Source organism: Schistocerca cancellata, chromosome 12 (assembly GCF_023864275.1).
Source record: "Schistocerca cancellata isolate TAMUIC-IGC-003103 chromosome 12, iqSchCanc2.1, whole genome shotgun sequence".
NCBI lineage: Eukaryota > Metazoa > Arthropoda > Insecta > Orthoptera > Acrididae > Schistocerca > Schistocerca cancellata.
The window spans coordinates 153,749,501-153,776,371 of NC_064637.1; the positions used below are offsets into that span (position 1 = coordinate 153,749,501).

General features: G+C 45.0%; 1 protein-coding gene and 1 non-coding gene across 2 annotated transcripts in view; one reads left to right on the forward strand and one right to left on the reverse strand.

The window, feature by feature from the left end:
* The window catches only part of LOC126109810 (carbonic anhydrase), a 214,348-nt gene that overhangs the window by 52,020 nt on the left and 135,457 nt on the right, over positions 1 to 26,871 (reverse strand). Inside the window, exon 4 of the mRNA XM_049914870.1 lies at positions 12,511 to 12,678. Within this exon, the coding sequence (XP_049770827.1) occupies positions 12,511 to 12,678 (168 nt within the window). The remainder of the gene's footprint in view (positions 1 to 12,510; positions 12,679 to 26,871) is intronic.
* Positions 14,133 to 14,207, forward strand: Trnas-cga (transfer RNA serine (anticodon CGA)). The gene has a single exon. It is a non-coding gene; the product is annotated as a tRNA-Ser (tRNA).

A 26,871-nucleotide genomic window follows, 5' to 3' on the forward strand; every position in this document is an offset into this window, starting at 1 on the left:
GGTTCTACATTCGCCAGATATCTACATCTACGTGAATACCCCTCAAGCCATCGTACTGTGAATGGCGAAGAGTACCCTGTGTCATTACAAGCCATTTCCTTTCCTGTTCTACTCGCAGATAGAACGAGGGAAAAACGACTATCTATACGCGTCTGTATGAGCCCTAATTTCTCGTATCTCATATTTGTCGTCCTTACGCGAAATGTATGTTGGTGGCAATAGGAGCGTTCTGCAGTCAGTTTCAAATGACAGTTCTCTAAATTTTCTCAATAGTGTACAGTGAAAAGAGCGTCGCCCCCCCCCCTCTCTCCAGCGATTCCCATTTGAGTTCCCAAATAATCTCCGTAATTCATGTGTATTGTCTGATCCTATCAGTAACAAATGTAGCCCCCCATCTATGAACTGCTTCGATATCTTCCTTTAATCCGATTTGGTGGCGGTCCCAAACTCTCGAGCAGTACTCAAGAATAGGTCACACCAATGTCCTATATGCGGTCTCCTTTACAGGTGAACCACTCTTTCCTAAAATTCTCCCAATAAACCGAAGCCAACCATTCGCTTACCCTACCACAATCTTCGCTTGCTAATTCCATTTCGTATCGGATTGCAACGTTACGCCATGATATTTAAACCACGTGACTGTGTCAAGTAGGACACTGCTAATATTGTACCCGCACATTACGGATTTATTTTCCCTACTTATCCACAATAACTTACATTTTTCTACGTTTAGAACTAGCTGCCATTCGTTTACCACACCAACTAGAAATTTTGTCCACGTCATGTTGTATCTTCCTTTAGGCACTCAACTTCGACACCTTAGCGTACACCACAGCGTCATCAGCAAACAGCTACAGATTTCTGCCCACACTGTCCGCCAGATCATGTATAATATACAGAATAACTACGCACTGAAAGACCTAAGTCGAAACAAGGCCCCGGGAGTAGACGACATACCATTAGAACTACTGATAGCCTTGGGAGAGCCAGCCCTGACAAAACTCTACCACCTGGTGTGTAAGATGTATGAGACCGGCGAAATACCGTCAGAATTAAAGAAGAATATAATAATTCCAATCCCAAAGAAAGCAGGTGTTGACAGATGTGAAAATTACAGAACTATCAGTTTAATAAGTCACGGCTGCAAAATACTAACACGAATTCTTTACAGACGAATGGAAAAAACTGGTAGATGCCGATCTCGGGGAAGATCAGTTTGGATTCCGTAGAAATGTTGGAACACGTGAGGCAATACTTACGTACGTCTCACCTGTCAGAGCCGTATCTAGACGTATTAGAGGACCCACATCACTCCAACTGCACATGCCCCACACCATTACAGAGCCTCCACCAGCTTGAACAGTCCCCTAATGACAAGTAGGGTCCATGGATTCATGAGATTGTCTCCATAGCCGTACACGTTCACCCGACCGGTACAACTCAAAACAGATTCGTCCGACCAGGCAACATGTTTCCAGTCATCGACAGTCTAATGCCGGTGTTGACGGGCCCAGGCGAGGCGTAAAGCTTTGTGTTGTGCAGTCATCAAGGGTCTTCGAAAGCCCATATCGACGATATTTCGTTGAATGTTTCGTACGCTGACACTTGTTGAGGACCCAGCATTGAAATCTGCAGCAATCTGCGGAAGGGTTGCAGTTCTGCCACGTCCAACGATTCTCCCTACTCGTCGTTGGTCCCGTCTTGCAAGATCATTTTCTGGCCGCTGCGATGTGGGAGATTTGATGTTTTACCGGATTCCTGATATTCACGGTACACTCGTGAAATGGTCGTACTGGAAGATCTCCACTTCACCGCTACCTCGGAAATGCTGTGTCCCATCTCTCGTGCGCCGACTATAACACCACGTTCAAACTCACCTTGATAACCTGCTGTTGTAGCAGCAGTAACCGATCTAACAACTGCGCCAGAGAGTAGTTGTATAGGTGTTGCCGACCGCAGCGTCGAATTCTGTCTCTTTACATACCTCTGTATTTGAATACGCATGCCTGTACCAGTTTCTCTGGCGCTTCAGTGCAGATATAAGCGTACAAAATGGCATAATTCTAGCCTTCATATACCGAGCGAGGTGGCGCAGTGGTTAGCACACTGGACTCGCATTCGGGAGGACAACGGTTCAATCCCGCGTCCGGCCATCCTGTTTTAGGTTTTCCGTGATTTCCCTAAATCGTTCCAGGTAAATGCCGGGATGGTTCCTTTGAAAGGGCACGGCCGACTTCCTTCCCTGTCCTTCCCTAATCCGATGAGACCGATGACCTCGCTGTTTGGTCTCTTCCCCCAAACAACCCCCAACTCTAGCCTTCATAGATTCTGAGAGAAAACGCAATTTTCAAGAAATGCTATTTCAAGTTCAACCTAACGTGTTTTCTTATCAGCTCTTCAGAAGGTCCCAGATTTATACTCACGCTCCTCTTTCCATTAAAGGCTTCTGTTATGATTTCTTTGTTTTCAGCCTTCTTTCCGTTACCAGGTCTTCAACTGACTTTTCAGCTTCAGACAGGCGCTTTAAAACTATTTTTCTCACGATTTCTTGAGGAAAATTTCCTATCTTAGAACCTGTTCTCTCTAATACCTCCACTCTACCTACGTTCCCGCCATTAAATACAAGAACTGCATCATAAGTAGGAATTAAACTGTAGGAGATGAAAATGTGGTTCTAGGGCATCGTTCCCAAATGATTGAATTTAGAGACTCCTTTCGATTCTGGGTTTTTCCATGAACATACGTTTTTTGGAAGTTCAGGATCGGCTATAAACCTATAAGTGGGCTTGAAAACGTTCTGAATGCAATTTAGAAGCCTCGCCTTGTGAATGTAGTGGATGTTATGCCTAAGAGCCTGTACACGTTTACACGAGCTAAGGTGGCACAGGTGAATGGGATATTCATCTGTTGACACCATGTGGAAATATGTAGCCCATACTGCCCTTTTCATGTCACTTACAGTGGATAAGTTTCGGCATTATTGAATGGTGAAAGGATCGAACACTTGCGTAAAACAAGAAGTGCTTCTCTGTGAACAAAGCAAGTTCTTTGTTATTGGTTCCAAGATACGGAACACAGTCACAGATGATCTATAAAACCAAAGAGTACATGTCACAGCCTCCTAGACATATCCTGTGCAAGTTTACTTGAAGGTAAAGCACAGAATCGTTTCTGACATTCTGCGTGGTGTCTGTTTGTTCTAAGTCGTGTCTCCCTACCACTTTCGCGCAACGACGCTCTGATTGTGTTTTTAGGGAATTGACTTGTTTGAACCTGGGACCTGTTGCTGGTAAGGAGACGCCAGACCACACATGACATGTAGAGTTCAGAAGAGTTCAGTGGGACTAGCGATGATGCAATCAAATACTTAATGATTTCAGCGTCAGCTCCACTGCACTCCTTGTAAAAGAATCTTAATACTAAGTAAATTTAGTGGAAGGGGTTCAAGGCTTTCCTATTTTTAATTACCTGGTAAAATAACGTCGAAAAAGCAGTTAAGTTTACCATTGGAATTTTTATTCTACTCACAAAACATTGTTTATAAATTGTACTATTGATAAAAAGAAATATTTTAATACAGCATGATAAAAACCAAGTGCGTTCAACAAATATGTGAACGAATATTCCCTGAATGGGTTTCCAGGTTCTATAATGGATCGAAGGATGACCTATGCCATATCACATCTATAATCTAGGTTGAAATTAAGTTTATTACAAGAGAAAACTATCAAAAATGGTCCACAGTGACCCTCAATTATCTTTAATTACTTATTTAACTTGTCGTAAATTACAGTGGCTGATGTGGCTTTTCAATAATTATATACCAGAAAAATCATCGCATTTCAGATTTTAACTTCAAGTAGCAAATGTGAATACCACGAAGTTTAATTGACGATCGACACTAGTATTACATAAAAAGGGGATGTAACAGGTGAGACTTCTGCAGTTCTGAGTGAAGCCTTATGCGGCATCGCGTGCGTTCATTACCTTGTCGGTGGTTAGGCAGCGTCAGGGGGCGGCGGGCGGCGCAGCTCCACACACCTCGCCGTCTCTGTAGCAACTCTCTCGAACTTATCCTTACTACTGTTTACCGAAGTTGGTTTTAGAGAAAGGTATCTGGCTGTGTTTTCAACTGACCAATCAGCGTCTCAATGTTAACCTTAAGCTCCGCCTACAAAAATTCTGTCTATCCAATGAGAAACGTTATACTTTTCGTGGTGGGGCAATGTTTTTAATGTTTGAAAGGTCCCGAGTTCGAGTCTCGATCGGGCACACAGTTTTAATCTGCCAGGAAGTTTCATATCAGCGCACACTCCGCTGCAGAGTGAAAATCTCATTCTCTTTTTAATGTTTGCTACGTAACAGAGACGCGTATAGTCTCACGTTAAAACTTGCAGCTGGTGGTGTGGCCCTTTTAGTGTCATCGTAAGATCTATACTGCTCTTCTGGAGGGCTCTATCTTTTAACATGGGCTGGGGATGGACCTCTCGGCGGTCGGCCGGTGATGCGGGTGCCCCATTGTCCCGCTCTTATCGTAGGGCCTTCTAGACTACACGGCTCTGCTCTCGGCTTCTGTGCTCGTTTCTCCCCTCGGAGCTGCGTCTGTTTCACGGTGGGAAGGTATGACATGCATTTAGGCTTTCTTGTGTTAGTCTGTGGTATTTCATTTGCTCACTCGTTGATGGTATTACTTTGGTTAATTTAAGGTCAGGATTTATTCGGACCTATGTGACATATTGCTATCATGTCAGGGTTTTCATGGAAGGTGTTGGATTTTCCTGACACCTTACACGTTGTTCACGGGTCTAGTGTTGAAGTGCTGGTTCAAAAAGTAAACGTGCCACCACTGTCATGTCACACGTTTAATTATTTTTCGATTTCATCATAGAAACTTTGGGAAGTTGTTGTCCATGAGTACTACTAATAAATAAAGAATAAACTGAAAACTGGCATTTTCGGTCAGTTTCATGAACGTCCCACCTTAAGGAGCCGTGTTAACAAAGTTTCATCGTTCCTTAGCTACCTGAGCACATCTATTGATTATACTCTGTTCATCATAAGAATAAACCTGATGTAAACAAACACAAATGCGATGACTGGTCAGAAGTCGTATCACACGTACACTGCTATTGTTACGCTCTTAGAAGTAGGTCCTATTTATGTGTTAGATATCTTATTACTAAGTCACGTTAAATGAATCTTTAAGATATTCTAATCTATTGACAGACATCGACGTTTTTCTTAATCACACTTTAGCTGTGTACCTTTTACTGCAAAAATCGTGTACAGTCACAGCGTCTGCACTGTTGTGCTCTGATTGTCGCGCTGTTAATACGCAGTATGAAAATGGCTGACGCTGCTTACTGTCCCGTAATGAAAATCGCTGGTGGAACACGGTTAAAAAGTGCCGAGAAATAGGTAGTTCCTGGTGTTTTTCAAAAATTTACAGAAAGAATGGGCTCTGAAGTTTTCCGAGGTGCAGTATTTGATACAGTTGAGATACAAATAAACTTTGGATGTATAGCGGAATAAGTAGCGTAGTAGACAGATAGTCTGTTGCAGTTGATGGATCGCTGGTTCAAGTCCCGCCTTGACCATCTTCTTTTTCGTTCAGTTTCAAATATCTGCATCACGTAACTGTAAAATTCATCATAATTTTTTATGAATAATGCACGTCTTCTATTTCTAATTACATATTGCAAGCGAAACTCCTGTTTTCATTTCAGATATAAATTATTAATTATCAGTATTCCATGAAACATTGTTAATAAAGGTTGCTTAAATTAAGAAAACGTAACAATTCAATTTTTAAGGCAAAAATGAGAAACTGAATTCTCTTTATATCGACTACGTCCATTGTTTTATAACGCAGATGTAGATACGTGTCGTAGAAACATGAAAAACAATCATTTTCACAGCAACGAGTACTCCGTACCAATGCTGCATTTTTACATTTGCCATTACAATATGAACCCAACAGAAGTGATCTGGAGCCAAGTTAAGGGTTTTATCGTCAGAAGTAACAAGACTGTTAAGTAAATGGTTCAAATGGCTCTGAGCACTATGCGACTTAACTTCTGAGGTCATCAGTCGCCTAGAACTTAGAACAAATTAAACCTAACTAACCTCAGGACATCACACACAGCCATGTCCGAGGCAGGATTCGAACCTGCGACTGGAGCGGTCGCTCGGCTCCAGACTGTAGCTCCTAGAACCGCTCGGCCACTCCGGCCGGCTGTCTTCGTGCATTTTGTTCTTGATCGACTCGTTATCGACGTAGCAAATGACAGTTCCAGAACTGAAATGTGTTTCTCGGATTCAGATAAGGAAGAAGCTAAAAGATTACCAGACGACTACCTGTAATTAATACCTACAGTGTGTTCACTATTCAACATTACGGTGAAATTCCTGCAGTATGCTTTTGCATTACACACAGGTCGCTCAGAAAAGTAAGCCCGTGTTTAGGTTGGGAATTTTCATCTCTGTTGATTGTAATTAAAATACCACACTACTGGCCATTAAAACTGCTACGCCAAGAAGAAATGCAGATGATAAACGAGTATTCATTGGACAAATATATTATTCTAGAACTGACATGTGATTACATTTTCAGGCAATTTGGGTGCATAGATCCTGAGAAATCAGTACCCAGAACAACCATCTCCGGCCGTAATAACGGCCTTCATACGCCTGGGCATTGAGTCAAACAGAGCTTGGATGGCGTGTACAGGTACAGCTGCCCATACAGCTTCAATACGATACCACAGTTCATCAACAGTAGTGACTGACGTATTGTGACGAGCCAGTTGCTCAGCCACCATAGACCAGACGTTTTAATTGGTGAGAGATCTGGAGAATGTGCTGGCCAGGGCAGCAGTGGAACATTTTCTGTATCCAGAAAGGCCTCTACAGGACCTGCAACATGCCGTCGTGCATTATCCTGCTGAAATGTAGGATTTCACAGGGATCGAATGAAGGGTACAACCACGGGTCGTAACACATCTGAAATGTAACGACCACTGTTCAAAGTGCCGTCAACTCGAACAAGAGGTGACCGAGACGTGTAACCAATGGCATCCCATACCATCACGCCGGCTGATACGCCAGTATGGCGATGACGAATACACGCTTCCAATGTGCGTTCACCGCGATGTCGCCAAACACGGATGCGACCATCATGATGCTGTAAACAGAACCTGGATTCATCAGAAAAAATGACGTTTTCCCATTCGTGCACCCAGGTTCGTCGTTGAGTACACCATCGCAGGCGCTCCTGCCTGTGATGCAGCGTCAAGGGTAACCGCAGCTACGGTCTCCGAGCTGATAGTCCATGCTGCTGCAAACGTCGTCGAACTGTTCGTGCAGATGGTTGTTGTCTTGCAAACGTCCCCATATGTTGACTCAGGGATCGAGAAGTTGCTGCACGATCCGTTACAGCCATGTGGATAAGATGCCTGTCATCTCGACTGCTAGTGATACGAGGCCGTTGGGATCCAGCACGGCGTTCCGTATTACCCACCTGAACCCACCAATTCGATATTCTGCTAACAGTCACCGCAATCGCGATAGGCTACAATCCGACCTTTATCAAAGTCGGAAACGTGATTGTAAGCATTTCTCCTCCTTACACGGGGCATCAGAATAACGGTTCACCAGGCAACGCCGGTCAACTGCTGTTTGTGTACGAGAAATCAGTTGGAAACTTTCCTCATGTCGGCACGTTGTAGGTGTCGCCACCGGCGCCAACGTTGTGTGAATGCTCTGAAAAGCTAATCATTTGCTTTTCACAGCACCTTCTTCCTGTCGGTTAAATTTTGTGCCTGTAGCACGTCATCTTCGTGGTGTTGCAATTGTAATGGTCAGTGCTGTAATTTACGCAAAACCTCGGCAATACACTTCTTAGGGGACCAAGCAGAGAACGTAACACCTTGTCGTTCTTAGCTAACATAGCAATGTAATTGAAAACAAGAGTGATGAAAATTCCTAACTTAAACACAGGGTATATTTTCTGTACGAGTAGTGCGTGAAGTAAAAACGTGTCGTGTTGCAGGGACTTCACCGGATATTCAAGCCACTGAAGGTATTACTTACACTCAGTCGTCTGGTAATCTCTGAACTCCTTCAATATTGGAATACAAGGGATGCATTTCAGTACCGAAACTGTCATTTGCTACGTTGATAACAGCGGAATCCACGCAGCCGCCCAAAGACCACAGTTTCTCCTGTTATATTATGACGCGCTGTTCTACATCGTGTCACCGTGCTCCACAGACGTGTAACAAAGCTTGCTGCATTACTTGCAGTACGTCCGGCAGCTTAAACGTCTTATCGTTTCTCGCGTCAAATTCGTCATCTTGAATCCAGATACATTATGTTGGGTTCAGATTGCAGTGGCACGGCAACAGCTTAAGAAACGCAGCGTTTGTACGGTGTGCTCGATGCTGCGAAAAATTACTGTTTTCCTTGTTTTTTTTCGACGCTGGCCACTCTGGCTCGTGTGAGACCTCATTTGCGGCATACAACAAAGGACGCAGTCCAAATGAAGGGTATTTGATTTTTTTATTTTTGTCCCAAAAATTTGATTTGTAATGTTTTCCTAATTTCTGCACAGCAAGAATTAACAGCGCGACAATCAGAGCACAATTGGCGTTCTCTGTGACAGCGTCAGTACACGGTGTGTTCAAATGTGTGTGAAATCTTACAGGACTTAGCTGCTAAGGTCGCCAGTCCCTAAGTTTACACACTACTTACCCTAAATTATCCTAAGGACAGACACAAGCACACATGCCCGAGAGAGGACCCGAACCTCCGCCAGGACCAGCCGCACTGTGCATGACTGCAGCGCCTTAGACCGCTCGGCTGATTCCGGGCGAAAGTACGCGGTTTTTTAAAGAAAAACTACATAGCCAATGTATGACTAAGCAGTACGTTGTTAATATGTCAGGATATCGTAAAATTCAATTTGCAGTAGCATAGTAATAGGATATCTACACTGAGGTGACAAAAAGTCGCGGGATAACGATATGCACTTGGTAGTATCGCATACGCAAGGTATAAAAGGGCAGTGCATTGCCAGGGCTGTCATTTGTGCTCAGGTGATTCTACATCTACATCTACATCTACATTTATACTCCGCAAGCCACCCAACGGTGTGTGGCGGAGGGCACTTTACGTGCCACTGTCATTACCTCCCTTTCCTGTTCCAGTCGCGTATGGTTCGCGGGAAGAACGACTGTCTGAAAGCCTCCGTGCGCGCTCGAATCTCTCTCATTTTACATTCGTGATCTCCTCTGGAGGTATAAGTAGGAGGAAGCAATATATTCGATACCTCATCCAGAAACGCACCCTCTCGAAACCTGGCGAGCAAGCTACACCGCGATGCAGAGCGCCTCTCTTGCAGAGTCTGCCACTTGAGTTTGCTAAACACCTCCGTAACGATATCACTCTTACCAAATAACCCTGTGACGAAACGCGCCGCTCTTCTTTGGATCTTCTCTACTTCCTCCGTCAACCCGACCTGGTACGGATCCCACACTGATGAGCAATACTCAAGTATAAGTCGAAAGAGTGTTTTGTAAGCCACCTCCTTTGTTGATGGACTACATTTTCTAAGGACTCTCCCAATGAATCTCAACCTGGTACCCGCCTTACCAACATAAAACGCATACTCCCAGATATTTTACAGAAGTAACTGCTACCAGTGTTTGTTCCGCTATCATATAATCATACAATAAAGGATCCTTCTTTCTATGTATTCGCAATACATTACATTTGTCTATGTTAAGGGTCAGTTGCCACTCCCTGCTCCAAGTGCCTATCCGCTGCAGATCTTCCTGCATTTCGCTACAATTTTCTAATACTGCAGCTTCTCTGTATACTACAGCATCATCCGCGAAAAGCCGCATGGAACTTCCGACACTATCTACTAGGTCATTTATATATATTGTGAAAAGCAATGGTCCCATAACACTCCCCTGTGGCACGCCAGAGGTTACTTTAACGTCTGTAGACGTCTCTCCGTTGATAACAACATGCTGTGTTCTGTTTGCTAAAAACTCTTCAATCCAGCCACACAGCTGGTCTGATATTCCGTAGGCTCTTACTTTGTTTATGAGGCGACAGTGCGGAACTGTATCGAACGCCTTCCGGAAGTCAAGAAAAATAGCATCTACCTGGGAGCCTGTATCTAATATTTTCTGGGTCTCATGAACAAATAGAGCGAGTTGGGTCTCACACGATCGCTGTTTCCGGAATCCATGTTGATTCCTACATAGTAGATTCTGAGTTTCCAAAAACGACATGATACTCGAGCAAAAAACATGTTCTAAAATTCTACAACAGATCGACGTCAGAGATATAGGTCTATAGTTTTGCGCATCTGCTCGACGACCCTTCTTGAAGACTGGGACTACCTGTGCTCTTTTCCAATCATTTGGAACCTTCTGTTCCTCTAGAGACTTGCGGTACACGGCTGTTAGAAGGGGGGCAAGTTCTTTCGCGTACTCTGTGTAGAATCGAATTGGTATCCCGTCAGGTCCAGTGGACTTTCCTCTGTTGAGTGATTCCAGTTGCTTTTCAATTCCATGGACACTTATTTCAATGTCAGCCATTTTTTCGTTGGTGCGAGGATTTAGAGAAGGAACTGCAGTGCGGTCTTCCTCTGTGAAACAGCTTTGGAAAAAGGTGTTTAGTATTTCAGCTTTACGCTTGTCATCCTCTGTTTCAGTGCCATCATCATCCCGGAGTGTCTGAACATGATGTTTCGAGCCACTTACTGATTTAACGTAAGACCAGAACTTCCTAGGATTTTCTCTCAAGTCGGTACCTAGTATTTTACTTTAGAATTCACTAAACGCTTCACGCATAGCCCTCCTTACGCTAACTTTGACATCGTTTAGCTTCTGTTTGTCTGAGAGGTTTTGGCTGTGTTTAAATTTGGAGTGAAGCTCTCTTTGCTTTCGCAGTAATTTTCTAACTTTGTTGTTGTACCACGGAGGGTTTTTCGCGTCCCTCACAGTTTTACTCGGCACGAAAAGGTTTCCGACGTGATTATGGCCGCACGACGGGAATTAACAGACTTTGAATTCGGACTGGTAGTTAGAGCTACACTCATGCTCTTAAGTTAGGGGCTAGTGCTGCTACATGGTGGGCGGTTTGCGGGTTTAAATCACCTCCGGGTATGACCGTGCGGTCGTCGCACGGTGGCTCTGGCAGCAGTCCACATCGCAGAGGTGTACTGGTGTATGTCAGAGAACGGTGCACCGAGTAAGTGTGTAGACGTTTTCAGACTTGCTAATGGTGGACAGTGTGTTGAAAATGGCTCAAAGAACACATGTTGATGACGTTATGACCCGGCCGGAGTGGCCGAGCGGTTCTAGGCGCTTCAGTCTGGAACCGCGCGACCGCTACGGTCGCAGGTTCCAATCCTGCGTCGGGCATGGATGTGTGTGATGTCCTTAGGTTTAAGTACAGGGTTATTACAAATGATTGAAGCGATTTCACAGCTCTACAATAACTTTATTATTCCAGATATTTTCACAATGCTTTGCACACACATACAAAAACTCAAAAAGTTTTTTTAGGCATTCACAAATGTTCGATATGTGCCCCTTTAGTGATTCGGCAGACATCATGCCGATAATCAAGTTCCTCCCACACTCGGCGCAGCATGTCCCCATCAATGAGTTCGAAAGCATCGTTGAAGCGAGCTCGCAGTTCTGGCACGTTTCTTGGTAGAGGAGGTTTAAACACTGAATCTTCCACATAACCCCACAGAAAGAAATCGCATGGGGTTAAGTCGGGAGAGCGTGGAGGCCGTGACACGAATTGCTGATCGTGATCTCCACCACGACCGATCCATCGGTTTTCCAATCTCCTGTTTAAGAAATGCCGAACATCATGATGGAAGTGCGGTGGAGCACCATCCTGCTGAAAGATGAAGTCGGCGCTGTCGGTCTCCAGTTGTGGCATGAGGCAATTTTCCAGCATGTCCAGATACACGTGTCCTGTAACGTTTTTTTCGCAGAAGAAAAAGGGGTCAACCGTTTCTTCGCTCACTGCAGGCCGACCCGTTGATTTCCCCTTACAGAGGCATCCAGAAGCTTTAAACTGCGCATACCATCGCCGAACGGAGTTAGCAGTTGGTGGATCTTTGTTGAACTTCGTCCTGAAGTGTCGTTGCACTGTTATGACTGACTGATGTGAGTGCATTTCAAGCACGACATACGCTTTCTCGCCTCCTGTCGCCATTTTGTCTCACTGCGCTCTCGAGCGCTCTGGCGGCAGAAACTTGAAGTGCGGCTTCAGCCGAACAAAACTTTATGAGTTTTTCTACGTATCTGTAGTGTGTCGTGACCATATGTCAATGAATGGAGCTACAGTGAATTTATGAAATCGCTTCAATCATTTGTAATAGCCCTGTAGTTCTGAGTTCTAGGGGACTGATGACCTCAGATGTTAAGTCCCATAGTGCTCAGAGCCATTTGAACCATTCTGTGAGAGACGACTCACCCGAGTGTCCGGTGTTGGTGGCGACGACGGGCCCGGGCAGCAGGTTGTGGAAGCCGACCATCTCCAGCGCCGGGATGGGCAGCCGCTGCGCCCGGTGGCTGATGATGCGGATCGGCGACTGGTACTTCCCCGCACACGCGTCGCTGTGTTCGCTCCACAGCTCCTGCTCTGCAACCAGACGCGACCTTTTCCAACGTGCGTGACTCGTGTACATATGTACATAAACAAATAAACGAAAATTTGAAACCTCCTGGCAGATTAAAACTGTGTGCCGGACCGAGGCTCGAACTCGGGACCTTTGCCTCTCGCGGGCAAGTGCTCTACCATCAGCGCTACCCAAGCACGACTCACGCCCCGTCCTCACAGCTGTACTTCTGCCTGTATCTCGTCTTCTACCTTCCAAGCTAGTTCTGCAAGGTTCTCACAAGGGAACCTCCCCACCGCACCCCCATCAGATTTAGTTATAAGTTGGCACAGCGGATAGGCCTTGGAAAACTGAACACAGATCAATCGAGAGAACAGGAAGAAATTGTGTAGAACTATGAAAAAAAAAAGCAAAATATGCAAACTGAGTAGTCCATGCGCAAGATAGGCACATCAACGATAGTGTGAGCTCAGGAGCGCCGTGGTCCCGTGGTTCGCGTGAGCAGCTGCGGAACGAGAGGTCCTTGGTTCAAGTCTTCCCTCGAGTGAAATGTTTAATTTTTTATTTTCAGACAATTATCAAAGCTCATGCACTCACACGTAATCAAACTTCCAGGACATGTTCAGATTTGCTTGCATATATTCAGGACTTGACGGTCTACACACGAAAAAAATTGAAAACGTTAAAAAAATATGTTTTGACAGAGCACAGGGAAAACTGTGCGACTGTGAAACTGTTGCATTGATTTGTTGCAGTTTATGTTTATGTTTATGTTTATGTTAGTTTATGTTTTCATCACTTTTTTGGGAGCGACTATCACATCCGCAAGAAAACCTAAATCGGGCAAGGTAGAAGAATCTTTTTACCCATTCGCCAAGTGCACGAGTTAAGTGGGTCGACAACATATTCCTGTCAAGTCACGCACATGCCGTCACCAGTGTCGTATAGAATATATCAGACGTGTTTTCCTGTGGAGGAATCGGTTGACCTATGACCTTGCGATCAAATGTTTTCGGTTCCCACTGGAGAGGCACGTCCTTTCGTCTACTAATCGCACGGTTTTGCGAGAGACGTCATTGAACGAACAGACAGATCATAACTTTGCGAAAATAAAGAAAGCAGACTTTCCACTCGAGGGAAGACTTGAACCAAGGACCACTCGTTCCGTAGCTGCTCACGCTAACCACGGGACCACGGCGCTCCTGAACTCACACTCTCCTTGATGTTGCCTATCTTGCACATGGGCTACTCAGTTTGTATTTTTTGCTTATTTTTTTCATAGTTCCACACAACTTCTTCCTGTTTTCTCGATTGATCTGTGTTCAGTTCTTCAAGGCCTAACACTGTGCCAACTTACAACTAAATCTGAGGGGGGTGCGATGGGGAGGTTCCCTTGTCAGGAGAGCTGCTGTAAAGTTTGGAAGGTAGGAGATGAGGTACTAGCAGAAGTAAAGTTGCCAGGACGGAGCGTGAGTCGTGCTTGGGTAGCTCAGTTGGTAGAGCACTTGCCCTCGAGAGGCAAAGGTCCCGAGTTCGAGTCTCGGTCCAGCACAGAGTTTTCATCTGCCAGGAAGTTTCGTATGAGCGCACACTCCGCTGCAGTGTGAAAATCTCATTCTGGAAACTGTGGCTGTGGCTAAGCCATGTTTCCGCAATGTCCTTTCTTTCAGGAGTGCTAGTTCTGCAGGTTCGCAGGAGAGCTTCTGTAAAGTTTGGAAGGTACTGGCAGAAATAAAGGACGGGGCGTGGATCGTGCTTGGGCAGCTCTGTTGGTGGAGCACTTACCCGCGAAAGGCAAAGGTCCCGAGTTCGAGTCTCGGTCCGCCACACAGTTTTGATTTGCCCGGAAGTTACATATTAGCGCACACTCCGCTGCCGAGTGAAAATCTCATTCTGGAAATGAAAATTTGCACCGAGGGCAGGATTTAAGCCCGGGTCTCCAACTGACTAGGCAGCTGCGTTGCCTGCTATGCCACCCTGTCACAGTGGCTTCGCACAACTCCACAGAGTACCACGCCTCCTCCCTCAATCCAAATTCTCGTTCACGCCTCAGCCAACTTGGTATTCCCACTAAAATCGAACAACATTGCAGAAGCTTGTAGCGGGACATCCTCCTCTAGCATTACTGTTCATCAACGGTAGTTGTCGATACCAGTATTATTTTTCGAATTTTGGACGGGTCAGTATTACATTAGCTGCTTTTCTGAAAACATTCATGTAATTTAATAGATAATATGGTATATTAATTACTTTTGAATACATTGTGGAAGTGAACAGTGATCAATGTTGTGACAAATGTTTACTATCAAAAACAGTCTTGATCAGAAATTATTTATTCTGCTTCTGGTAAATCACCAGTAATTTACCACCAGAAGGAGGTTCTTACTCATTGGTCTGAAGATGTCCGCAGTTGTGGCCGAAACCGTTCTCCGGAATAAATAATTTGTGATCAGGACTGTTTTTGATAATAAATATGTTATATGTCAAGCTAAAATTTATGAAATGAAAGTATTTTTTTATGTTACAATGTATAAGTACTAGCTCTGAATTCACAATTAAATTTTTTGTAGAAATATTTGAAATTAAAAATTATTTGGCACACTTAAAATTTCTATTATTAATTACATAGTCTAGTACTCTTTACTGTGTTTGTTTCTGCAGTCATTTATTAAATAACAATCAAAATGAATAGAAATTCATTTGTCAAGAAGAACTGTAAACCCTTTGGAATGTGGTTATTACCGTAGAGTGAAGTAGTAATAAGCATGATCTGGTGTAATCGGACGTATTTCTTGTATTTTGGGCAAACAACGTAATTTCGGCTTTGTTAATGTGAAAATTCAAAGACTGTATCGTGACAAAATATATTAACGTAACAACACAAATTATGCAACAACAATCTTCAAATTTATTTAAAGCAATTCAACCATCAGCACCTAAAATATGAGAATTTCAGCTTCAGGAATCAGACTCTACACGAAAAGCTAAGTAGACCAGAAAGTTTATGGTAATCTACGCTCCACTCAAATTTTTTTCATAAAAGCTTATTGTGGAAAACAGCTGGTTTAGGAAGGATGGGGTGTTTACAGACTCTTCAGCTGTGCTGGAATGGCACCTTAGCATCGAATGAAACGGGGCATCTTGCCTGAAACTCAGGCATAGATGCTTTAATCAAATTACACTATGCGGTTCCAGAGACTTTTCCGAATCTCAAACATCTATGATGTATACTGGGTGGTCCATTGATAGCGACCGGTCAAATATCTCACGAAATAAGCGTCAAACGAAAAAACTACAAAGAACGAAACTCGTCTAGCTTGAAGGGGGAAATCAGATGGAGCTACTGTTGGCCCGCTAGATGGCGCTGCCATAGGTCAAACGGATACCAACTGCGTTTCTGTAAATAGGAACCCTCATTTTTTATTACATATTCGTGTAGTACGTAAAGAAATATGAATGTTTCAGTTGGACCACTTTTTTCGCTTTGTGATAGATGGCGCTGTAACAGTTACAAACGTATAAGTACGTGGTATCACGTAACATTCCGCCAGTGCGGACGGTATTTGCTTCGTGATGCATTACCCGTGTTAAAATGGACCGTTTACCAATTGCGGAAAAGGTCGATATAGTGCTGATGTATGACTATTGTGATCAAAATGCCCAACGGGCGTGTGCTATGTATGCTGCTCGGTATCCTGGACGACATCATCCAAGTGTCCGGACCGTTCGCCGGATAGTTACGTTATTTAAGGAAACTGAAAGTATTCAGCCACATGTGAAGCGTCAACCACGACCTGCAACAAATGAGGATGCTCAAGTAGGCGTTTTAGTTGCTGTCGCGGCTAATCCGCACATCAGTAGCAGACAAATTGCGCGAGAATCGGGAATCTCAAAAACGTCGGTGTTGAGAATGCTACATCAACATTGATTGCACCCGTACCATATTCCTATGCACCAGGAATGGCATGGTGACGACTTTGAACGTCGTGTACAGTTCTGCTACTGGGCACAAGAGAGATTAGGGGCCATGACAAATTTTTTGCACACGTTCTATTTAGCGACGAAGCGTCATTCACCACAGCGGTAACGTAAACAGGCATAATATGCACTATTGGGCGACGGAAAATCCACGATGGCTGCGACAAGTGGAACATCAGGGACCTTGGCGGGTTAATGTATGGTGCGGCATTGTGGGAGGTAGGATAATTGGCCCCCATTTTATCGATGGCAGTCTAAATGGTGCAATGTATGCTGATTTCCTACGTAATGTTCTACCGATGTTACTACAAGATGTTTAACTGCTTGACAGAATGGCGATGTACTTCCAACATGATGGATGTCTGGCACATAGCTCGCATGTGGTTGAAGCGGTATTGAATAGCATGTTTCATGACAGGTGGATTGGTCGTCGAAGCAGCATACCATATCCCGCACGTTCACCGGATCTGACGTACCCGGATTTCTTTCTGTGGGGAAAGTTGGAGGATATTTTCTATCGTGATCCACCGACAACGCCTGACAACATGCGTCAGCGTATTGTCAATGCATGTGCGAACATTACGGAAGGCGAACTACTCGCTGTAGAGAGGAATGTCGTTACACGTATTGTCAAATACATTGACGTTGACGGACACCATTTTGAGCATTTATAGCATTAATGTGGTATTTACAGGTAATCACGCTGTAACAACATGCGTTCTCAGAAATGATAAGTTCACAAAGGTACATGTATCACATTGGAACAACCGAAATAAAATGTTCAAACGTACCTACGTTCTGTATTTAAATTTAAAAAAACCTACCTGTTACTAACTGTTCGTCTAAAATTGTGAGCCATATGTTTGTGACTATTACAGCGCCATCTATCACAATGCGAAAAAAAGTGGTCCAACTAAAACATTCATATTTCTTTTCGTACTATACGAATATGTAATAAAAAATGGGGATTCCTATTTTAAAAAAACGCAGTTGATATCCGTTTGACCTATTGCAGCGCCATCTAGCGGGCCAACCATAGCGCTATCTGGTTTCCCCTTTCAAGCTAGACAAGTTTCCTTCTTTTTAGTTTTTTCGTTTGACGCTTATTTCGTGAGATATTTGGCCCGGTCACGATCAATGGACCACCCTGTATATGGATCCGGATCAGCCATAATCTCTCTAACGTTATCTTTGTGGTCCTTACGCGAAATATACATCAGCGGCAGCGGAATCGTTCTCCATTCAGCCTGAAATGCCGGTTCTCCAAATTTTCTCAATAGTGTTCCTCGGAAATAACGTGACCTTCCCTCCAGTGATTCTAATTTCAGTCCCTGAAGCGTCTCCCCTAATACTTGCCTGTTTTCCGGACGTACCAGTAAGGAATCTAGGAGCATCCCTCTGAAATGCTTCGATGTCTTCCTTCAGTCCGATCTTGTGCGGATCCCAATCACTCGAACAGTACTCAGCAATGGGTCGTACTAAGGTCCTACATGCGACCTCCTTTAAAGATGAACCGCACTTTCCTAACATTCTCCCAATAGACCATTCGCTTTCCCTACTACGGTCCTTATATGCAGATTCCATTTCATATTGGTTTGTAACGTTACGTCCATACCTTTGACCAGCATGACTGTGTCAAGTGGCTCACTGCTAATACTGTGTTTGTTTTTCAACTCTTTTGCATTACCAGAACAGTCGGCACGGTAACTCAGCGTGTTCGGTCAGAGGGTTAGCTGCCCTCTGTAATAAAAAAAGTGCGTTAATCGATCAACAACGAGCTAAAACGGATGTCTTACGACGTCCGCCCCGAGCAGATGCACCGAACAAAAGCGAACAAAAATGAGATTAAAAAAAAAAAACAATGGTAGAGCACATGCCCGCGAAATGCAAAGGTCCCGAGTTCGAGTCTCGGTCCGGAACACAGTTTAAATCTGCCAGGAAGTTTCATTTGCATTACCTTTCATTTTTCTACATTTAGAGCTAGCTGCTGTTCATCACACAAACTAAAAATGTTGTCAAAATTAGACATGATTGTCTTATTGGAATTGCCGCGATCGTTCTTTAAATACAAAACATTGCATTTCAGTCTTTGATCGCTGTTCTTTTATTTTAAATGACCGCTTTCAGGCCAGCTGCCCATCTTCAGATCTGTTAGATAAAGTTAAAAATATAATTAACAAGATAGATACAGTTACTGACAGAACTATCTTAGTTTACAAAAAGAAATTTTGGAATGTATTAAATGCCAACATACCATAATTGCAGTTGCAGAGTAACGTGTCAGTACAGAACTATTGGTTTGCTGTCACAACTAAAGTAATTTTTAATCTGTTAAAACCTTATATCACAGTTTGGAGAAACCTGATTGGTAACAGTAAGAAGTGCCCTCTATCTATAAGAATTGTGCTTATGTACTAAGATGTTATTTTTTTCACCGTACATATTAATGACGAATATACTTCTTAATAATAACACAATTTTTAAAGAAATACGTATGAATAATCTTTCTTGTATGGAGCATGAACTGAAATAATTTACACTAATTTAAAAATTTATGAAGAAACTTAAAAATATAATTAAAACATATAGATATTCTTTCGAAAATGAGCCTTTCCTCCTCTTTGCATTGATTGGTGGTGAAGTGGATATCCCTACGTCAGAATGCATACAGCGCCACGCGAAGTCCTCGTCCGACGCGCCCAATTCACCTCGCCGCCAGTACACTGAGGGCCGTTCCGCTGCAGCTGGTTCTTACTGGAGCGTGCTGTTGCATTCAAGAGCAAGCGGAAACAGGTCTTTAAAAATCTCATAATAACTCCCGTGCATAAAATCACTTTGCTCATTAAGTAGTAGGTCCGGGTTTTTCCTTTGATGAGCGTATACACTCCTGGAAATTGAAATAAGAACACCGTGAATTCATTGTCCCAGGAAGGGGAAACTTTATTGACACATTCCTGGGGTCAGATACATCACATGATCACACTGACAGAACCACAGGCACATAGACACAGGCAACAGAGCATGCACAATGTCGGCACTAGTACAGTGTATATCCACCTTTCGCAGCAATGCAGGCTGCTATTCTCCCATGGAGACGATCATAGAGATGCTGGATGTAGTCCTGTGGAACGGCTTGCCATGCCATTTCCACCTGGCGCCTCAGTTGGACCAGCGTTCGTGCTGGACGTGCAGACCGCGTGAGACGACGCTTCATCCAGTCCCAAACATGCTCAATGGGGGACAGATCCGGAGATCTTGCTGGCCAGGGTAGTTGACTTACACCTTCTAGAGCACGTTGGGTGGCACGGGATACATGCGGACGTGCATTGTCCTGTTGGAACAGCAAGTTCCCTTGCCGGTCTAGGAATGGTAGAACGATGGGTTCGATGGCGGTTTGGATGTACCGTGCACTATTCAGTGTCCCCTCGACGATCACCAGTGGTGTACGGCCAGTGTAGGAGATCGCTCCCCACACCATGATGCCGGGTGTTGGCCCTGTGTGCCTCGGTCGTATGCAGTCCTGATTGTGGCGCTCACCTGCACGGCGCCAAACACGCATACGACCATCATTGGCACCAAGGCAGAAGCGACTCTCATCGCTGAAGACGACACGTCTCCATTCGTCCCTCCATTCACGCCTGTCGTGACATCACTGGAGGCGGGCTGCACGATGTTGGGGCGTGGGCGGAAGACGGCCTAACGGTGTGCGGGACCGTAGCCCAGCTTCATGGAGACGGTTGCGAATGGTCCTCGCCGATACCCCAGGAGCAACAGTGTCCCTAATTTGCTGGGAAGTGGCGGTGCGGTCCCCTACGGCACTGCGTAGGATCCTACGGTCTTGGCGTGCATCCGTGCGTCGCTGCGGTCCGGTCCCAGGTCGACGGGCACGTGCACCTTCCGCCGACCACTGGCGACAACATCGATGTACTGTGGAGACCTCACGCCCCACGTGTTGAGCAATTCGGCGGTACGTCCACCCGGCCTCCCGCATGCCCACTATACGCCCTCGCTCAAAGTCCGTCAACTGCACATACGGTTCACGTCCACGCTGTCGCGGCATGCTACCAGTGTTAAAGACTGCGATGGAGCTCCGTATGCCACGGCAAACTGGCTGACACTGACGGCGGCGGTGCACAAATGCTGCGCAGCTAGCGCCATTCGACGGCCAGCACCGCGGTTCCTGGTGTGTCCGCTGTGCCGTGCGTGTGATCATTGCTTGTACAGCCCTCTCGCAGTGTCCGGAGCAAGTATGGTGTCAATGTGTTCTTTTTTCCATTTCCAGGAGTGTATTTCAATCTCTTCGAGCACGTTGAGATAGAGACTTTTTGGAGCTTTATGTAGCACCTCCATTTGTTCATTTATATTGCTCACTTCATGTTTACTATCCTTTACATGTGCTCCAAATGCTGTCTGATTGCTATGACTGCAATATTCGCTGTATCGAATTTCAAAATTCCGCCCTGTCTGTCCTATATAATAACTGTCACATTCAGCACATTTGATCTTGTATTCTCCGGAATTGTTGTATTTAAAAAAAATGGTTCAAATGGCTCTGAGGACTATGGGACTTAACATCTGAGGTCATCAGTCCCCTAGAACTTAGAACTACTTAAACCTAACTAACCTACGGACATCACACACATCCATGCCCGAGGCAGGATTCGAACCTGCGACCTTACCAGTCGCACGGTTCCGGACTGAAGCACCTAGAACCGCTCGGACACGGCCGGCCTGTTGTATTTCATTTGTTTCGTCGTTGCTGGTTTATGTATTAGTCTATGTGCCATTTGCCCTTCATTCTGGAATGCCACAGCGCTAGTTTTTGGAAAGCATTTAGCAATTTTTTCCGACACACTCCCTTTGTATTTCATGGTGATTATTCATATGTTATTTCTTTAAAAATTGTGTTATTATTAAGAAGTATATTCGCCATTAATACGTACGGTGAAAAAATAACAACTTAGTACATATGCACAATTCTTATAGGTAGAGGGCACTTTTTACTGTTACCAATCAGGTTTCTCCAAACTGTGATATAAGTTTTTAACAGATTAAAAATTACTTTAGTTGTTAGTTCTGTACTGACAGGTTGCTCTGTAACTGCAATTATGGCATGTTGGCATTTAATACATTACAAAATTTCTTTTTGTAAACTAAGATAGTTCTGTCAGCAACTATATCTCTCTTGTTAATTATATTTTTAACTTATCTAACGGATCTGAAGATGGGCAGCTAGCCTGAAACCGGTCATTGAAAATAAAAAATAGCGATCAGAGAAAGAAATGCGATATTTTTATTTAAAGAACCATCGCGGCAATCCCAATAAGACACTTATGTCTGGTTTTGACAACATTTTTACTTTTTGTGATCAGCGGCAGCTGGCTCTAAATGTAGAAAACTGGAAGGCAATGCAAATGAGTAGCAAAAACAAACACAGTAAGTAATCTTTTATCTTGGCCCGTCCGGTTAGCCGTGCGGTCTAACGCACGGCTTTCCGGATTGGAAAGGAGCGCCTGGTCCCCGGCACGAATCCGCCCGATGGACTTGTGTCGAGGTCCGGTGAGCCAGCCAGTCTGTGGATGGTTTTCAGGCGGTTTTCCATCTGCCTCGGCGAATGCGGGTTGGTTCCCCTCATTCCGCCTCAGCTACACAATGTTGGCGATTGCTGCGCAAACAAGTTCTCCACGTACGTGTACGCCACCATTACTCTACCACGCAAGTATAGGGGTCACACTCATCTGGTGTGAGACTTTCCCTTGGGAAGGGGTGGGGGGGGGGGGGGAGATCCACCGGAGGCCGAACCGCACAATAACCCTGAAAGAGCGGTTCGATGTGGGGCGGCGGAGGGGTGAAGTGGACTGCAGTAGTCGTCGTGGGGTTGAGGACCACTGCGGCTGCGGAGGGGATGGAGCCTCTCCGTCGTTTCTATGCCCCCAGTTAACATACAATACAATACAATCTTGTATCTTCCTACAGTCACTGAACTTCGACACCTCCCCGTACACCACAGCATCATCAACAAACAACTGCAGACTGCTGCTTACGTTGTCCGTCAGATCATTTATGTATACAGAGAACTACAACGGTTCTATCACACTTGCTAGGGCACTCTACATCTACATCTACATCCATACTCCGCAAGCCACATGACGGTGCGTGGAGGAGGGTACCTTGAGTACCTCTATCGGTTCTCCCTTCTATTCCAGTCTCGAACTGTTCGTGGAAAGAAAGATTGTCGGTATGCCTCTGTGTGGGCTCTAATCTCGCTGATTTTATCCTCATGGTCTCTTCACGAGATATACATAGGAGGGAGCAATATACTGCTTGAGCCCTCGGTGACGGTGTGTTCTCGTAACTTCGACAAAAGCCCGTGCCGAGCTACTGAGCGTCTCTCCTGCATAGTCTTCCACTGGAGTTTATCTCTCATCTCCGTAACGCTTTCCGCGATTACTAAATGGTCTTGTAACGAAGCGCGCTGCTCTCCATGGGATCTTCTCTATCTCTTCTATCAACCCTATCTGGTACGGATCCCACACTGGTGAGCAGTGGGCGAACAAGTGTACTGTAACCTACTTCCTTTGTTTGCGGACTGATTTCCTTAGGATTCTTCCAATGAATCTCAGTCTGGCATCTGCTTTACCGACGATTAATTTTATACGGTCATTCCATTTTAAATCACTCCTAATGTCTACTCCCAGATACTTTATGTAATTAACAGCTTCCAGTTGCTGACCAGTTATATTGTAGCTAAATGATAACGGATCTTTCTTTCTATGTATTAGCACCACATTACACTTGTCTCCATTGAGATTCAATTGCCATTCTCTGCACCATGCGTCATTTCGTTGCAGATCCTCCTGCAATATTCCATTGTTACAAACTCTCGATATACTGCAGCATCATCCGCAAAGAGTCTCAGTGAACTTCCGATGTTATCCACAAGGTCGTTTATACATATGGTGAATAGCAACGGTCCTACGACACTCCCCTGCGGCACACATGAAATCACTCTCCATTGAGAATGGCATGCTGCGTTCTGCTATCTAGGAACTCTTCAATCCAATCACACAGTTGGTCTGATAGCCCATATGCTCTTACTTTGTTCATTAAACGACTGTGGGGAACTGTACCAAACGCCTTGCGGAAGTCAAGAAACACGGCATCTACCTGGGAACCCGTGTCTATGGCCCTCTGGGTCTCGTGGACGAATAGCGAGAGCTGGGTTTCACACGACCGTCTTTTTCGAAACCCATGCTGATTCCTACAGAGTAGATTTCTAGTCTCCAGAAAAGTCATTATACTCGAACATAATACGCGTTCCAAAATAAATTCTACAACTGATCGACGTTACAGATATAGGTCTATAGTTTTGCACATCTGTTCGACGTCCCTTCTTGAAAACGGGGATGACCTGTGCCCATTTCCAATCTTTCGGGACGCTACGCTCTACTAGAGACCTACGGTACACCGCTGCAAGAAGGGGCGCAAGTTCCTTCGCGTACTTCTGACGATACCCTCGTCTCTGATGAACGCTCGTCGACGAGGATAACGTAGTGAGTTCTATTGTTCAATACTATACGTCTTGGACCTCTCGCATACCTGGGACGCTATTCCGTATGCTCCTACCTTCGTTAACAGTTGGCAGTGTGGCACCGTGTCAAATGCATTGAGGAAATGTAGAAATGTGGTATCCGCCCGTTACGTAAACACTATCCTTGATGTAACCTCACAAGAAAAAAGTGGCAAGTCGTCAAGTATGGTGCCCATGTTGAGCACTCGAGTAGCGCCAGCATAGCTCTCGCAACCCTGCCTATCCAGCGCCGGGGAACGTCTCCTCTAGGTAACATCGAACACTGCTGCTAAAGTCTAGAGGGCCCCATCTTGTTGAAAGATGAATCCCTGCTATCTGCCCCAAGTTGTGACATGAGCCACACTTACTTTACTTTACTTTTTCGTGTCCGGAATCTACAGGGTGTTTCAAAAATGACCGGTATATTTGAAACGGCAATAAAAACTAAACGAGCAGCGATAGAAATACACCGTTTGTTGCAATATGCTTGGGACAACAGTACATTTTCAGGCGGACAAACTTTCGAAATTACAGTAGTTACAATTTTCAACAACAGATGGCGCTGCAAGTGATGTGAAAGATATAGAAGACAACGCAGTCTGTGGGTGCGCCATTCTGTACGTCGTCTTTCTGCTGTAAGCGTGTGCTGTTCACAACGTGCAAGTGTGCTGTGGACAACATGGTTTATTCCTTAGAACAGAGGATTTTTCTGGTGTTGGAATTCCACCGCCTAGAACACAGTGTTGTTACAACAAGACGAAGTTTTCAACGGAGGTTTAATGTAACCAAAGGACCGAAATGCGATACAATGAAGGATCTGTTTGAAAAATTTCAACGGACTGGGAACGTGACGGATGAACGTGCTGGAAAGGTAGGGCGACCGCGTACGGCAACCACAGAGGGCAACGCGCAGCTAGTACAGCAGGTGATCCGACAGCGGCCTCGGGTTTCCGTTCACCGTGTTGCAGCTGCGGTCCAAATGACACCAACGTCCACGTATCGTCTCGTCGCCAGAGTTTACACCTCTATCCGTACAAAATTCAAACGCGGCAACCCCTCAGCGCCGCTACCATTGCTGCACGAGAGACATTCGCTAACGATATAGTGCACAGGATTGATGACGGCGATATGCATGTGGGCAGCATTTGGTTTACTGACGAAGCTTATTTTTACCTGGACGGCTTCGTCAATAAACAGAACTGGCGCATATGGGGAACCGAAAACCCCCATGTTGCAGTCCCATCGTCCCTGAATCCTCAAAAAGTACTGGTCTGGGCCGCCATTTCTTCCAAAGGAATAATTGGCCCATTTTTCAGATCCGAAACGATTACTGCATCACGCTATCTGGACATTCTTCGTGAATTTGTGGCGGTACAAACTGCCTTAGACGACACTGCGAACACCTCGTGGTTTATGCAAGATGGTGCCCGGCCACATCGCACGGCCGACGTCTTTAATTTCCTGAATGAATATTTCGATGATCGTGTGATTGCTTTGGGCTATCCGAAACATGCAGGAGGCGGCGTGGACTGGCCTCCCTATTCGCCAGACATGAACCCCTGTGACTTCTTTCTGTGGGGACACTTGAAAGACCAGGTGTACCGCCAGAATCCAGAAACAATTGAACAGCTGAAGCAGTACATCTCATCTGCATGTGAAGCCATTCCGCCAGACACGTTGTCAAAGGTTTCGGGTAATTTCATTCAGAGACTACGCCATATTATTGCTACGCATGGTGGATATGTGGAAAATATCGTACTATAGAGTTTCCCAGACCGCAGCGCCATCTGTTGTTGACAATTGTAACTACTGTAATTTCGAAAGTTTGTCTGCCTGAAAATGTACTGTTGTCCCAAGCATATTGCAACAAACGGTGTATTTCTATCGCTGCTCGTTTAGTCTTTATTACCGTTTCAAATATACCGGTCATTTTTGAAACACCCTGTACAATTTGTTTGCCCAGTATTGGGCAATGTCCGGTGCTTCTTCTTTAGCCAGCCATAGATCGTCGAGGGTGCTTCTGTGGGGGCAGACAGGGCATTGTAGGAGGTGTTCCATGTCCTGTCGAGTGCCGCAGTCGCATTTGTCGTCATTTTCGTCCAACAAACCCCATCTGATCAGATTAGATTTCACAGGAGCGACCCCAGTTCTGATCCGGTTAACCGGTTAAGCATTCTCGAGGTTTTCCAATCACCAGAAACGCCGCTTGGTGGGTCCTCTCTTAGTGGACAGTAGATGGGGGGGCTCATCTAAGGCGCAACTTAGGAAACGGCGTCTGGATTTGAGGCTGCTGGGTCCACACTCTAGGCCAAATATTGAGTGACGGGCATCAAAGGTTTGTTTTAGCTTCGTGGGCTTTCCTACTTGAGTCAGGGTTTTTTGAAACCTGCGGCCCTGTGAAGGTTTTCTATGGGGGCTGGTTTCATGCAGCCTGTCATTATCCTGCATGTTTTATTCGAGCTAATATCTACCTTTTTTGCGGGGGCGGATCTCCACCATACCGGGCAGCCATATTCGGCAGTTGAGAAGCACAAAGCTTGGGCTGAAGTTCTGACCACGGTAGGTTTGGCACCCCATTTGCTATTGGACAGCTTTCTTGTTAGGGAATTTCGTGCTTCTACTTTTTTGCGTGTTTTTTCGCAATGATATCTGTATGTCAATGTTCTGT